This window comes from Nelumbo lutea, chromosome 1 (assembly GCF_056320005.1).
Source record: "Nelumbo lutea isolate HS-2025 chromosome 1, American lotus-T2T, whole genome shotgun sequence".
NCBI lineage: Eukaryota > Viridiplantae > Streptophyta > Magnoliopsida > Proteales > Nelumbonaceae > Nelumbo > Nelumbo lutea.
This window is the reverse complement of record NC_142684.1, coordinates 71,057,384-71,073,761: the sequence shown is the minus strand read 5'-3', so window position 1 is coordinate 71,073,761 and position 16,378 is coordinate 71,057,384. Positions and strand designations below refer to the sequence as shown.

The following is a 16,378-nucleotide window of genomic DNA, read 5'->3' as shown; positions in this document are numbered from 1 at the left end:
GGGCCTACCGAACAACTATCAAGACGGCGACCGGTGAAACACCTTTTAACTTGACATACGGAATTGAAGTTGTGATCCCAACGAAAATTGAAGTGTCGCATTACGATCCAAGACTTATGACAAAGAAACCAATGAGGATGATCTACATACCAACCTCGACTTGATAAAAGAAGTCTGTGACCTTACCTACATTCGAACCATAGTATACCAACAACTAGTGGCTCAGTACTATAATGCCCGAGTTAAGAGATGCCAATTTAGAGTTGGCGACCTAGTACTCAGAAAGGTTATGGCGCTTGAGCCTGGTATAGGAAAGCTAGGTCCGAACTGGGAAGGCCATTACAGAGACTTCAGAGTAATTGGTGAAAGTGCATACGAGCTTGAAACGTTGGAGGGGAAGCTAGTACCCTAGACATGGAATATAAACAACTTAAGAAGATACTATCTATGAAAGGAAGCATTCTGAGCCACGTCCGCGAATTTGTGAAACTTCACTAAGTGTGAAAAGGAAGTCTAAGGGGTGCCAAACCACTTTTAGCACTAAATAAAACATAGTTTGTAGAAAATGGGCACGCAGGCTCCCTAAAACATCATTAGAAAAAATAAAAACACATGATATCGTGGCTGACCTACTCTTCGTCATTGCCCTATAGCTCGTCATCGACATCATCATCCCCTCTGCCGTCTTCTACGCCAGCTACCTCCTCTTCTTCATCAAGAGTCAAAGGCTCCCGGTCAACCTGCACAACTAACTTGTCCGACACATCATTGACAGATAAAGTGTCGAAGTTGAAGTCGGGGTGCAGAGTCTTCAAGTAATGGCGGCAGAGCTTATATCCCCTCTTCATTGTGGGGACTGCATTATCAACCTTCTCCTGGGCATACTCGAGGGAACGACATAAACGTTTGACAGCTGCAATCTTGGTCCAACGGATATCTTCAGTGTATTTCGTCCGCCTCTCCTTTAACTAGCGTTCTTGGGTAGCAATGGCCTCCCTGGCCTCATTCATCTCGTGCTGCATCTCGTCACTCAGCCTGATGAATCGTCGACGGTCTTCTTCAGCGCCAAGCTGAATCCCTTGCATCTGAGACTGCAGAGCATCAATGTTCACCTGCAACTCGCGCCTCTCTCTTCGGTCCAAGGTGACCTAATCCAATAGAACTTGGCCCATAGTGTTCGCCTACCAGAAGAAAAATACAATCGGTACATGGATTATAGAACAAGAGGATAAAAACTTCATAAAGCAAAGAGACGAACCTGGAGGATGCACCGAATTATCCTGGTGCCAACCTCAACTGGATCCAAGCCACGATAGTATTGCACATCCTTGGGTTGGAGCATACCTCGCCCCATCGGAAGAGCCACATGAGAATCGTTAAGGCGGTCCAACACTGAGACGTTGATGTTTAGGACAAAGCAAGGTATGTTGGAAGGGTAAAGACCGGTAGGATGCTCATCTTGGCCGACCTGAAATGAAGAGGCTGCAAGATTCATAGGGACCTGATTAGTGTTCATGGGATCGCCACCTCCCTCAAGGTCGATAGCGTTCGAAGCGAACGCCGCTGACCTTGCCTCAGCACTGACTGAGGTACCCTCCATTGACGAGCACTTAGCCCTCCTCTTCTTCCTGGACGCCTTCTTCTTTGATGCAGCCAAAAGAGATTCTATTCTCGCATATCTGAAAAAGATAAGGGAGACGTTAGCTGAGCTAAAATTAAATTCCAAAAGCAAAGTACAGAAGGCAAGTCGGTCGACCTACCTACGCGGCTCAGGCCGGCCCAAATAACCATATACTCAGCCAAAAAGTTTTCTACTTGAAACTTCCAGCGCACAAGGCATTGAACGTTAAGTCGTAACTCTCCATCGAACTCTATGTTGAATTTTTGGCAATCCCTCCACTAGATAATATCCATGTTCCAGCCAAAGCCAATACTACGAGAAAGGAAGAAGTATCTGTTCTTCCAATCTTGACATGTGGAGGGAAGTTGATGAGGGATAATTTGGTCCTCCGAATGACATCATGAAACATGGCTTTCAAGTGACACATCGGCATTGAGTAAACATATCACCTCAACTGGTCAACTGGTAGCTCCTCGCAGGGCCGACCTAAAAGTACCTCGGCCTAGCCGACCTGCAGAACCTCCAATTAAGGAGTGACCTACCTTAAGGACCAGCTAAGGTAAGAAAAATACTATCGGTAACCTACAAGGCATGCTCACTGACTTGTCACATAGATCTGTTGCCAGACCAAGTTCTCCAGAATATTAATGAGTCGACCGTTAGGCCAGCCTACCCACATCACACGCATTAGAGCCAATCAGATGGACATTTTCCCTCTACGTAGATTACATAACCAACATCATTACTTTCTCGACTTAACAAAAATATATTTGTGAGAACCTAAGACCCATTACAAGAATTAAGGTCTCTGAACATTCACACCTATATAAAGGTCACATTTCTACTTGAAGAGGAAAGTGCGATTAAGCCATCACACTCTCTAATCTCTTAAGGCCTTCTAAGAAATCTTCGCTGACTTAAGCATCGAAGTGCCCACCCCGGGTAAAAACCACCTTGGCACTCTAACTCTTGCCTTTTGCAAAATCGTATAGCTCAGCCCATCTCAGCTCGGCCACTGACTGTGAACATCTGATTCGATGTCTGAGTCATCTGCCATGTGAGAGCCACCAAATCGTCCAAACATCAGACACCATCTTATTATTATTATTATTATTATTATTATTATTATTATTATTATTATCGTTATCATTATCATTATCATTATTATTCTTTTTTTGAAACCTTTAAACTTGGAAAGAGAAAGACATCTCATACTCGCGTCTGTTGTTGGCATTATAATTTCTTTAGTTTATCTTCTATTGTTAGTATTGGAACAATATATGAATTACATAAATAGAGAGCCTTCTATTAATCTAGATCTAGAAAGGTCTGATTTGTTAATTTGACTTCATAAGAAAAGGGAAATTGGCTATTATAATCAATTATGAATGGGAAAGGGGGCATTTATACGGTTATTTAAATACTTTGAAGACACGAAGAGTGAGTGATATAAAGAGTACCATTGAAGAGCAAGTTTCTAGGTTTCTCCACATACTAGCACACAATGTCAAGAACTACAAAATGAGCTTTCATTTTAGTCGATCCAGTGAGACTATAAGCTGACATTTCAATAGAGTCCTAGATGCAATCTTGAGTTTAAATGATAGACATTTGGTATAACTAATTGAAAGGGAGACACCTCTAGAGATTAGATACAAGTTTGTTCTTTGGCCTTATTTCAAGGTAATAACCATTTCCTTTTGAAGCATTTTAATTTGATTTATTAATGTATGCTTGAACTAATGAGACTTGTGAATGGAGGATTGTATAGGAGCAATTGATGGTTCACATCTCCTTGTAAAAATTCCAAATTTAGAAGTTGCTAAGTTTAGAGGTCATGATTCATATCCTACACAAAGCATTTTAGTTGCATGTTAGTTCAATATACGATTTACATATGTATTGCCAACATGGGAGGGTGCAACATCAGATTTTAAGATTCTAAGTGTTGCCCTCACAAGAGAACATAAACTTCATGTCCTACAAGGTACAATATAAAAACCAGAAAATTGATATTAATTTTACTAGTTTACTACAATATTAACTTTATGTTTTTGTAATTAGTAGTTTACTACAAGGAGGATAATTCTAATGATTTATTCTCAAATGCCCATGTTTAGAAACTTGATTTTCAAGTGAAGGCATTGGTTTGGAGAGAAGCATATGTTAAATTCCATATTGGAAAGACACTGCACATTTCATACATGGTGGGTCCCTATCTCATGGTGGCTTGTGAGATGTGTGGTGTACGATCATGTTGGGAGGGTTTTACAATGTATTTTGTTTGTAGGTGATCACAACTCCTGGAAACCCTCTTCTTAATCCAAATTTCTTAGGTCCCATTCACTTTTTGGTAAGTTACTTATCCAGCATTTACCCATGTTCTTTTATTTCCCATATAAATAAGGCAATGGCTATTTTAGCCATAAAAATCCATTATTAAAAGGGGCATTTTTGTCCCATTCAAGTGTCGGCAACTTTCCCCTTGTATGGAAAAGTTATTTACCCACCTAGAAGACCTAGGAAAATGAACTTTCCTTGGTCCCCACATAAATATGAAAAAAGAACATGAGTTTCTTGGTCAATGGGAATCAAAATCCCATTGACCAACTTTCCCCCTCTCAAAATCCCAAAAAAGAACACCCCCTTAATGCAATGTCATCTTAATGAAATTTGGGCTTTTAACAACTGTTAGGCTGTGTTGGTTACATTGGACTTGGATAGGTTTTCCTATATTTTCCTTCATTTCTCTACCTTTTAATTCAAAATAAATATAGAGTAACTGTACCCCTACGACCCTACACTTTTTGTTCAACAAGGTCACTTTTTTTTTTTTGCTACTAAAATGGGATTAATTCATTAAAACAGGTCTAATACAAGAAGGGCATGACATCATAGCTGTTGAACTTCAAACTCCATGCAGCTAGTTTATGAGCTAAAACATTTTGAAAAATTGAAAAATGATTGAGAATAAAAGAGTCTTTTAGTCAAATTTAATGGTAGTGATTTTCCAAAAGTTAAAGGACATTTTCTAAACTATATGATTACGTTAAATAATTGTCACATACTGTCAAGTAATTTATCGAAGCCTCAAAAGCTTAAAAATACAGGCCTGTTTGGAAGGGTCAAAGTTTTGATTTAATTGCTTTCACTAAATCATTTTGAATAACCTATTAAAACAAGTTTCCCTGGAGAGCCTTGTCACTTTCAGAGTTTTCCACCAAACATAGCTTGAGTTTGGCTTCAGTCAGGGCAAAGCCCATTCCAACAGCCTTTACAGCCTTACATTGGGAATATCTCCGTACTTGTGTGATTTATTTCATGGGAGATATTCTCAATACAAGGTTGCAAGGGGCTGCTCGAACGGTGCGAGCATTGACTTGCCCTGATAAAAGCCGAACTCTTATATGTTATCTATATAAAGCCCACCTTGTAAGGCCCCAAGCTGATGTGTCAAAGCCCTCTCAAGCAGACACTATCTTATAGCTAGAAAATACTTTTTTTTTGAGGTTGCTGCCTTGCTAGTTTCTTGGTGCTCGTATGGGGGGGCTGAAGCACAACTTATCCACAACAACTCTACTGACATGACACTGCATCACACATAGGAACATCTCATTCTCCTTTTTTCGGTAAGTCACTTACTCGTGTAAATGCACTTACCTAGTAAGTGTTTCCCAAGAAAGACTTACCCGGGTAAGTGCATTTGCCCATGTTCTTTTATTTCCAATGTAAATAAGGCAATGACCATCTTAGCCATAAAAACATCATTATTAAAAGGGGGCATTTTTGTCTCATCCAAGTATTGGCAACTTCCCTTAGATGGGAAAGTTAATTTACCCACCTGGGAGATGAGTATCACCTAAGAAAATGAACTTTTGCTGGTCGCCACATAAATTTGAAAAATGAATATGAGTTTCTTAGTCAATGGGAATCAAAATCCCATTAACTAACTTTCCCCCCTCTCAAAATTCAAAAAAAAGAATGCCCCCTAAATGTTATTATGTACGTGTTCCCAATGGATGGAGGTAATGCTTTGTGGGTAGGCATGGGTAGATCTCTTGTGGCTATACATAGGAGATCCATGTTTCGGAACCAAAAGATATGTATGATACATCAGACATGGGGCGTATCATATCAATACTTGAATCAACCTTTTAAGTTAAATTTGACTGCATGTCAGTTACTTGAATAAGGGTTGTTCTCATTGTTTTTAAATAATTTATGTAGAGGATTTTAAAACGGTTGAACAAACTTAAATCTTCGATGGAGCTACAAATGCAAATTGCACAGATGCAGGATTTATAGCTCATGACTCCACCATTTGATAGTGGAAAGATCAATTAAACATCGCCCCTTTTCTTCCGTAGAGATAGAAGCTTTGACCCTTCTGAATGCTGTCCGGTTATCTATTGAATTTCAGTTTCATCAAGTTGCATTTAAAGGAGATGCTCTACAAGTGTTAAACTCCCTGTTGGGGTCTTCCTCCCCGGTCCCTTGACGGATTCTCTCAGTCATTGCAGATTGTAAGGAACTATTTCAACAAATCTCCCATTCCTCAGTTTAGTTTGGTGGCCGTTGGGGTAACCAAGCGGCTCATTCGCTAGCTAAACATGCTCTTTCTATTTCTTCTATTTCCTCTGTTCACACTTGGTCTATTCCACCATACTTTATTAGTAGTGCTTAATTTTAACCAAGGATGAAGCAAGTTTGCTTTTGACATAAAAAAAAGAGGTTTTTACCGTTTGAATCCACCCTTAAAAATCTTAACTCCATCGTAGATGAAATGAATTCTGACCGAGGTATTGGAAGGATCGTATATGTAAAATGAATCATAATCGTGGATGGATGCCAAATCTACGGAAATGATGCGATTTAAGAGGACTACTAATAGATTAGGAGGGGGCAGGATGCCAAATCTTCGGCTTAACCCATCGAGACAGTCCGCCATAAGCCGAAAGTCCAGTTACCTATCATGAGCCAAACTCAATAAAAGGAGATACATACGCCAAAAGGAAACTATAATCTTTTTCAATTCTCTAATTATTACTAATAATTTCAAGTTGATCTTTCCATACCTAAAAAAAAGAGAGGGAAGCCCTTAATTCTTTACCCATATCATCATAAGCTCACCTTGTCCCAACTCTTTATCTTAGTCGTTCATTTTTGTTACATGTTTTCTCGCACCAGATGAACGATTTAGATCGATAATCCAGAGACAATTCATAAACTGATTTAACCACTGAATATTTATTAACTTTTCACTGGTTATACATAAATAAACAAAACGTAATCAATAAGAAAGTTTTCCGCTTCTTCTTCCCCTCTCCGTCTTTCCCACTTCCCTCCATTACTCTCTTTCTCTGTTTCGAATTCAGGGGAAACGCAGGCTCGAAGTAAAACAAACTTGCTCTCTCGTTTGTCGTTTCGGGTAAGGATTTCTCATGGAGGGAATGCTCTCCTTTTCCATTGCTTCTGTTTCACTGAATTAGCTATGATTGCAGTATTTTGATCTTCTTCTATTTCTTTTTCGAGAAGTATTAATGGAAACATCATGAAACTCCTTTATACGTCTCGGCATTGTTTTGTTTTTTCTTTTCAATGTTTACTTGGGAGTTTTTAGTGGTGGTTTCGTTGTTTTTGGTGTAGTCATTGCGACTTTACTTGGGCGTTCTCCGAGAAATATCGTCTTGTATGACGCTTCGTTACATCATTGGAGTCCCTTTTCGATTTTACACTTGTTTTATTCTATTTGTGTTTGGTATTGAAGATCTTGGTTTTATGTGTGTATTCTGTCAAGAGCTTCCTCTTTGTATTCAATCTCTGTATGCCTTTTTCAATGAGATTAGCAGTATTGGATGTTTATCTGGTTCTTAAATTCGCCTTCCGTTTGTTTTTTTATCCTTTCATTGGCCTTTTCACGTGAGATATTTCATCTCCATTATCTCTTTCTTCTGCTTTGGTGGTAAGCGGTATTTTGCTGTAGTTTAGGCTAATTCATCTAGTTCTGGTTATATGATGTTATTGTTCTAAATTCTTCTATCCATAATACGGCGAACTTCTTTGGAAGTGTACAGTGACGTTGCGTTGCCGTTGTGTTTTAGTTGATCAATACAAATTTTTGAGCGAGAGCTCTGTTTATTTTCATTTGAAATGTTTTCAAAACGTTTTGAGTTGATACAATACAAATTGCTATTTCCACCTAAAATGCCAAATTTGATATTTCTCCACACGCATTTTTCTAGTTGAAATGACAGGATGTAACGACATATTTTGTATTGACGAACCCAAAACGCAACGTCAACACAACGCCACTATACCAAACAATCCATTGTGTGCTTTCTGTTCAAGTTCCATAAATTTTCATTACTACATGACAATTTTTCATATGCATATGTTCTGATAGCGTTTCTTTGTATCTACTTCTACTGACTACAGTTTTTGTCTATGCTTGTTGCTGGAAAATTCTCACCTGGCACCATGAAAATCTTGATCATGTTTTGTTGATAGTCTACTATTGCTTCATTTATTCACCGGATTTTTGCTACCCCACCTCCTTTTTCTTTCTTTTTGTTTCATATCTTTTTCGTATTCTGTTATGTTTCTTCTTCTAGTTTACCACCGTCATCAATCATTATTTATTACACTTTTATCTAATGAAAGTTACCGTTTCCTATCTTAAAGAAATTTTGTCTTTCTTTCGTCTCTGCAATTGTGTTGCCTAAGTTAACTCAAAGGACTTGTGTGTTCCTAAAACATTATATTTCTAATTTATTTCTTATTTTCATTTATGTAGTTGATACTAGCCAAATTGTTCTGTCATTTCTTTAAGACTCATCCTTCTGTTTTGTATACTACGTTTCTTTTCTACCTATTTATCAACAGAATTTCTCTGTTTTCTTACACAAGTTCCTTAGGAGTTCTGGATTGCTTATTATTTGATGAAATTGATATGTAAAAAGGTTTTCAATTATCACTTTTGAAATTGATAATGGGTTACGATAAAAAAAAAAGATAATGAGTCCCTTCTCTAGTTAAAATGATTGACTTTAAATGCACATTTTTTGATACGTTGAAGGTGTTATGTGTGCTGATTTAAGGGATGGAGAAACCACCGGCCATGGATATATTGCCGCCCCCACCTCCAGCTATACCATCTGGTGTGAAACCAGAGAGTCTTGAGACTCCAAAGCGTTTGGCAATAAGAAGGTCTGGTTTTGGAAAGGAGGGAAGGCATATTTCATTGCTTACAAATCACTTCAAAGTTACTTTTGGTGCTATGGATGGGATTTTCTTTCAATATAGTGTATGTTTACTATAGTCCTTTTTTCTTCTCTTTGGGTTGATTTGGTGTGTTTTTTTTGTGCAGTTATTTTTTATACTTATTAGTCTGTTCTTTTGAAGGTTTCCATTACCTCTGACGATAAGCGAGCTGTTGAAGGCAAGGGGATTGGGAGAAAAGTAATTGATAAACTTTACCAAACATATGCTTCTGAGTTTGAAGGGAAGACATTTGCTTATGATGGAGAAAAAAACTTATACACTGTGGGCTCTCTTCCCCAAAACAACTTTGAATTCACAGTGGTGCTTGAAGAATCATCTTTTAAACGGTTTGATATCCCTCCCCCCTTGTTATTATGGTTACCTTTGTAAATTTGTAGTCCTTTGGAAGTTCATCATTCTCTTAATTTAAAACAGCAATGGGAGCCCTGGTTTGAATGGGAGCCCCACTGAGGGTGACCGTAAGCGGTCAAGGCAGTCTTATCAATCAAAAATATTTAAAGTAGAGATCAGTTTTTCTGCAAAAATTCCCATGAAATCCATTGCTTCAGCTCTGAATGGAAATGAGGTTGACAACACTCAAGATGCATTGAGAGTGCTTGATATTATCCTGAGGCAGCAAGCAGCTAGCAGGTAAGTCAGTTTTTATTTTTTTAGTTCTTTTTTTATTGTTCTAGCTCTTACAATTCTAACCATGGCTGTTCAACACAGAGGATGCCTACTTGTCAGACAGTCATTTTTCCATGATGATGTGAGGAATTTCACTGACTTAGGAGGTGGGATTACTGGCTGCAAAGGTTTTCATTCAAGTTTCCGTACCACACAGAGTGGATTGTCATTGAATATGGGTACTTCTTTATTACTTATGTTCATAATCTTTTTTAATAAATCTTCTTTCTTATTGCTAATACTGATCTTGCCCTCATTGTTTTGTGAAGATGTGTCAACAACAATGATATTAACTCCTGGGCCTGTTATAGACTTTTTACTTGCCAACCAGAATGTTAGAGACCCAAGACATATTAAGTGGGACCAAGTATGTGGATCATATGCCTTTTTTTTCAAATTTCTACATAAATTCTACATGTATTGTCATCATTCATTATCTGGATTCTGGAGATGTGCAGGCCAAAAAAATGCTAAAAAACTTGAGGGTAAAGGCAATGCACAACAACATGGAATTCAAGATCATAGGAGTGAGCGAGAAAACGTGCAATGAGCAATAGTATGTTGCATATTGTCATCATAATTTTCACTGACTTATCTTAAACTAGATGTGGTGGTTGATAATTTGATCACTATGGATGGTTCTGGTCTCTACAATTAGTAGATCAAACTCCTGATCTTGATCCATGTTTTTTTTTTCTTTTATAGTTTTTCACTTAAAGTGAAAAATGGAGAAGGTGCTGATGGTGAAGGAAAAACTATAGAGGTCACTGTGTATGATTATTTTGTCCATCATCGTAAAATAGAATTAACGTATTCTGCATACTTGCCCTGCCTTAATGTTGGTAGACCAAAGCGACCCAATTATCTTCCACTTGAGGTAAGGGAAAGTTTCTTTTCTAACCTGCATAAGCAAAGATTCTTGTTTTATATAGATTTAAGTAATATCTTATTACTTATGCCTCTGATCCTTAATTCTTTTTGTATAGCTCTGTTCGCTCGTGTCATTGCAACGTTATACCAAAGCACTATCTACCATGCAGAGATCTTCCTTAGTTGAAAAGTCAAGACAAAAGCCTCATGAGCGCATAGATATTGTGACTGGTGTAAGTTTTATCGATTACTCCAATGCATTCATCATTGTCATAAATTGTTTATCATCATCACTATCTGAATTTGGCAGGCTATGAGTAACTATAAATTTGATGAAGATCCAATTCTTTCTGCATGTGGTATTTCTATTGAGAAACACCTGACTCAAGTTGAAGGTCGCATACTTAATGCACCAACAGTAAATTTCTTACTCTCTTTCAGTGGTTTTAAACTCTTTTTGCTTTCATTGTGGCATATCTCTTAATTGACCTTACTTTTGTTCTATTGGATCATCCAGCTAAAAGTTGGTAACAATGAAAATTGCAACCCTCATAATGGGAGATGGAATTTTAATAACAAGGTAGTGCATTTTCTAAGGGACTTATGTACCATATAGTTCTAACAGTATATCTTATCTGAATTCATTTTTGTTTGCAGAAACTATTTTCCCCAATTAGAATTGAACGCTGGGCAATTGTCAACTTTTCTGCTCGGTGTGATATAAGCTATCTCTCTCGTGAGCTTATTAACTGTGGAAGAAATAAAGGAATTGTATGTAATGGTCTACGTGGAATCTCTCTTTCAAATTTCATTGCTATGCAAAAACCATTTTCATTATAGTGTATATATTTTTTCTTTCTATACAGCATATTGAACGACCTTTTACATTAATTGAAGAAGATCATCAGTGGAGGAGGGCTGGGCCCATCACAAGAGTTGAAAAGATGTTTGAACTGTTAAGGTCTAAGCTTCCTGGGCCCCCTGAATTTCTGCTTTGTGTCTTGCCAGAGCGGAAAAATTCAGATATCTATGGTAGTGTTTTTGTATGTTTTGTGGTTTTGTGTTTCTTTTTTGATGTTCATTTAATACTTGTTTCCATTTTCAAGGGCCTTGGAAGAAGAAAAACCTTCATGAACTGGGAATTGTCACACAATGTATCTCCCCCACAAAGATCAATGACCAGTATCTCACAAATGTACTTCTAAAAATCAATGCCAAGGTGAGCCATTAGATTGGGATGAAAAGTTCTGCATACAATTTAATTTATAATTCTTTTCCTTTAGTACTTTGAAATTTCAAATTATCTTTTTCTTTCCTCTAATTTTTTCGTTATCTTCCTTTCATAGCTTGGAGGTACAAATTCTCTGTTAGCAGTTGAGCATTCACCATGTATTCCATTTATAAAGGAAACTCCTACGATGATCCTGGGAATGGATGTTTCCCATGGGTCTCCAGGCCAATCAGATGTACCTTCCATAGCTGCGGTATTCCTAATATGACGTTACATTTTGGTATCTTGTTATTTGTTGGTTTTTTTGTTATTAAATTTGCAATCATCCTTAATATTTTGCACTTCTTAGGTTGTTGGCTCGAGATCTTGGCCCTTAATTTCAAGGTACAGGGCATCTGTGAGAACACAATCACCTAAAGTGGAGATGATTGATTCTTTGTACAAACCTCTAGAGAGTGGAGAGGATGATGGCATCATGAGGTATTTCTTTTGCAATTGTTTCCATAAACCATGAATATTTTGTAATTTAATTTCAGCAGGGAAGGATGATGTATAATAACCTTCCTGTATGACTATTATACATTCTGAACAAATTACTCGCTATGATGTATTGTTTTCTTGGGTTGCAGAGAGCTATTGATTGACTTCTACCAGACAAGTAATTCACGGAAGCCTGGACAGATCATAATATTTAGGTATGCTATAATCCTTTTATTTAATGTTTCTTAAGATGATATGTTCTTAAGATCGCTATCATTGTTTGGATTGCATTAATGCCAATTGCATGTATTTCTTTTTGTCTCTGTATTGCTTTCTTTTTGTAAAAGATAATGATGACAACTTGATTGGATTCAGTGGATACTTGTAAGATGGCAAATTCTAGATCTACATTTTTGTTGAGCATGTTTTTTATTCTTCCTTTAATCACATAAATCTGCATTTTGTCACTCATGCTATAGCTTTCTTCTGTCTATGATACCTGGGGGGTATGGCATGGCTGGATATGGTATTGAATATGGAATTCACACCTAAAAATTGAAGTATCCAACACAATACAGCACGCTTTTACAGGTATGTAGGTATTATAGAACATCAGAACAAGTAAAGGCTATTTGAACTTTTACGCATGGACTCCTAAAGTCCTAATGACTGATGCCAATGAATTACAAATCTGGTAATTTGATTGAAGATCTTCGTAGATAAACATAAAATTTTCCCCCTTTCATTGGTTGGTTTTAAACAGCTCATGCTTAGAGAGAGGGACTAAGTGGATACATAATTCTAAAAATGTTTTCCTGTTTACAAGATATTTAATTTTGCCACTAGATTGATCAAATAAAGCTGCTCTTTTGTTTAAAAGATGTAGTGTAGGGTGGTTAGTTGGGTATTGGATTTCTGAAACACCTCTTGGTACATACAACAGACCAAGAAAGCTAACAAATTAATCCTTCTCACCCTTCTTTTATTTAGTTTCTTTTTGTTGCTGTCATGACTGAAGGTACGTGTGAATCATCTTTACTGCATCTATTAGTGTTCTGTACCTATCCATATAAGAAAGAAATGTCTCAGCTGGAAGTCTAGTGTGATTACCATGATCCCATCAAGAAGCATCTTATGTTTTTCTTTTCTTTTTTTCTAAATGCATTTCCTTTTATAATGTGTCTTTTTTATTTTTTTTATCTTGTGGCTTTTCTAGTGAGGCGAAATAAGTTTTTAGTGGTTTAATGGCAAGTCTTTTGCTTTCTGTGATCACTAAATCCTAGTTTTCTTTCTTAAGCATCTGGTTTCTCTGATTCTGCAATCGTGTTTGTGGTTTTAGGGATGGAGTGAGTGAATCACAGTTTAACCAAGTTTTGAACATAGAACTGGAGCAAATCATTAAGGTTCTGGTTCCTGCAAATTCCTACTTGTCTTTTAGCTAAACTAACTGGGGAGCTTAGGTTTCCCTTGGTTCTCTATGATTTTTGTTTGTTAATTTTTACTTCTGGTCTAGCAGGCATTGGAGCACTTGGGTGAAACCACATTTCCAAAGTTCACAGTTATTGTGGCACAAAAGAATCACCACACTAAGCTGTTCCTAGATGGTGCCCCTGATAATGTTCCACCAGGTTTGTCTTTGTTTATATTGTTATTTCTCAAGGCTTCACTGCTCCCATGTAAAAAGAATTGTATATAAAATTTCACTGCAAAAGAGGGCATAATAAATCTGAATTGTTTTGGAGCATAAAATTCCCAAATATTACTGTGAAGCAGTTGAAGAATCTAAACGTAAAAGATGTTGTAGTGTTGCATAATGCTAGGTGTAATGAAGGATTTTTTTTTTCTATTTTTTCTTTTTGTTTCTATACAGGAACAGTGGTTGATACAAAAGTTGTGCATCCAAGAAACTATGACTTCTACATGTGTGCTCATGCAGGAAGGATAGTAAGTTTCTTTATTTTTTTGATTATATATATATATATCCAAGAAACTATGACTTCTACATGTGTGCTCATGCAGGAAGGATAGCAAGTTTCTTTATTTTTTTGATTATATATATATATATATATATATATATTTCTCTATCCAAACCCTTTTTCCCTTGCATAGAAGATCTCAAGCAATGTTTATAAAGTCATTGAGGTGTAAGCATGGTGGTGTGCCTCCAGGTGTGGGCAGCAGAACAATCAAAACACCCTGAGGAAAATGCTCAGGTGCTTGAGTCATATGCCTCAAACGCTGTTTGCATGAGGTGTGCACTTCTTGTATGCCTCATTCAGAAATGAAGAAAGAAAAGAAAGGATTAAAGTAAAGAAAAGAAAAAGATAACTCCTTCCTCCTCTTGAGGCGGCTTATGCTTCCTTTTGTTCTGAACAATATGTCTCATTTGTTCTGAACAACCCCTCACACCTGGTGGTGGAACACCTCACGTCAAACCATGTTTTAAAACATTAAATGCCTGTTAGGGTCATCTGTGATGGATGATTGTCAATGTCCTATGTACACATAAGATGTCCATATGATGTTTAATGAGCTATTGTTAATTATTAGTGTTCCTGAAGGAATTCCATGGATTTGATTCCACATGCCACGTGTATGCAGTGGTGCTATCTTTTCACAATTTGGTGTTTCATCTTCTTGGTCTACTAAATTTGTTCTTTTGCTTTTCCTCCCATGTATATATGCTCCTCTATTTTTTTGTGCTCTGTAACTCATGTTTTCATAATTTGCAATTACAGGGAACATCCAGGCCTGCTCACTATCATGTCTTACTTGATGAAATTGGTTTCTCTGCTGATGACCTGCAAAAGCTTGTTCACTCACTCTCTTATGTGTAAGACACATCCTCTCCTATGTAGTCTGCAGTTTTGAGGCCTCTGCTAATGGTCTAACTATTGATTCTTGACTTAATTCAGGTACCAGAGGAGTACAACGGCAATCTCTATTGGTAAGTTTTTCATTTCATATGATACCTATTGCTAGAGCATTATATATCTTCAGCTTGGGCAGATTGAATCCAGTATGGTTGCTTATAACCTCTGGCTCTCTGCTCCATTGCTGTGATCATTGTCTTTGCCATTTTATTTTCATTTCAAATCTGCCAGACTTTCTCTAATGCCATGTTTATTATTTTCACATGTTACTTCAATCATCTCCTTTTTACATTTGTTCCCTTCAGTTGCACCAATCTGCTATGCACACCTTGCTGCACAACAAATGGGGCAGTTCATGAAATTTGATAATTCTTCAGATTCTTCCTCCAGCCATGGAGGTATCACCTCAGCAGCGAGTTTCTTGGTTCCAGAGCTTCCAAAGTTGCACGAGAAGGTCAGGAGTTCTATGTTCTTCTGTTAACACTATGAAAGCATAGACTCAGCTTTTTGTGGATACCTGGAATTTGATAAGTTGAGGATGTGTAAATACTTGGGCTGTATAGAATACAGGCCACCCAAATGTCAATTTTGGGTGCCATTACCTGTTGGAATACGGGTGTGACTATATGGAAAGATGTGCATAGAATATTGTGCATAACTTAAGAAATATTCCCTGTTCATGGGGTTTTACTCTTGGAACCTGAATTTTTTTCTTCCATTTTGATCTAAGTTTTGTGAATGCGGGAACAAATGATAGTTGGAAGGTTTGGGATGTATTTTAGAACTATCACTTTAAATATATATCATTTATCAGCTGCCATTTCTATCAGTTGTTGGTCTTACTTTGGTTGCATCTCATACTTGGTTTATGTTTCCATAATGTTGTGTGTTCATTCTCTGTAACTGCGAAATAAAATCCTTTACTGAGTGCTATTGAAATGGAAATCAAAACTGACTAAAATTTTCTGGATACATATTTTAGATGTACTAGTTGTGACATTAGATTTCTTTCTTCTTGGAGATTTTGTAGACTGAATGGATGTGCGTGCTGTTTTTTTTTCCTTTTTTTGACCAGAGCTGCTTAGAACATATTCGATATGTGAGAAAATTTGGTAGTTACTGATTCTCCTGCAAGACTGATACACTTCGAATATTTCTATTGTACAATGTCGTTAATGCCATCCTGTCCCCCCACCATTGAGCAGACAGATTATATTATTATGTTTTGGCTTTGGTTGGGTGGAAAACCAAATTTCAGAAATTGGTTTCCAGGCAAAATGGTATCTTTCTTATTCTATCAAGAAATTAAAGATCTTCTACATCCTAATGCACTTGTCCTTCGTTGGCAAATGGTTT

General features: G+C 37.2%; 1 protein-coding gene across 3 annotated transcripts; it reads left to right on the top strand.

Annotated features, from left to right (window-relative positions):
• The first annotated feature begins 6,898 nt into the window (after nt 1-6,898).
• On the top strand, nt 6,899-15,851 carry LOC148875221 (protein argonaute 16-like). Of its 3 annotated transcripts, none has more exons than XM_088966620.1 (23): nt 6,899-7,049; nt 8,719-8,924; nt 9,023-9,228; nt 9,317-9,532; nt 9,611-9,747; nt 9,838-9,935; nt 10,027-10,124; nt 10,274-10,445; nt 10,555-10,671; nt 10,749-10,856; nt 10,956-11,018; nt 11,096-11,209; nt 11,305-11,470; nt 11,545-11,657; nt 11,785-11,922; nt 12,019-12,149; nt 12,299-12,364; nt 13,489-13,552; nt 13,666-13,777; nt 14,020-14,093; nt 14,888-14,982; nt 15,065-15,096; nt 15,328-15,851. In XM_088966620.1, the coding sequence occupies exons 2-23, from the start codon at nt 8,721-8,723 to the stop codon at nt 15,501-15,503; spliced, it is 2,700 nt and encodes an 899-aa protein (XP_088822746.1). In that variant the 5' UTR covers nt 6,899-7,049; nt 8,719-8,720; the 3' UTR covers nt 15,504-15,851. The 3 variants fall into 3 exon arrangements, with proteins under 3 accessions (XP_088822746.1, XP_088822745.1, XP_088822747.1); XM_088966619.1 differs by having other exon boundaries at nt 8,697-8,924; XM_088966621.1 differs by lacking the exon at nt 6,899-7,049 and having other exon boundaries at nt 8,724-8,827.
• The last annotated feature ends 527 nt before the right edge of the window (nt 15,852-16,378 follow it).

Bases quoted from the DNA above. Each gene is read 5' to 3' on its own strand.
- LOC148875221 (XM_088966620.1), top strand. From the start codon at position 8,721: ATGGAGAAACCACCGGCCATGGATATATTGCCGCCCCCACCTCCAGCT. The intron at 9,748-9,837 runs GTACTTCTTTAT...TGTTTTGTGAAG, and splicing joins TGGATTGTCATTGAATATGG to ATGTGTCAACAACAATGATA. The intron at 15,097-15,327 runs GTAAGTTTTTCA...TGTTCCCTTCAG, and splicing joins TACAACGGCAATCTCTATTG to TTGCACCAATCTGCTATGCA.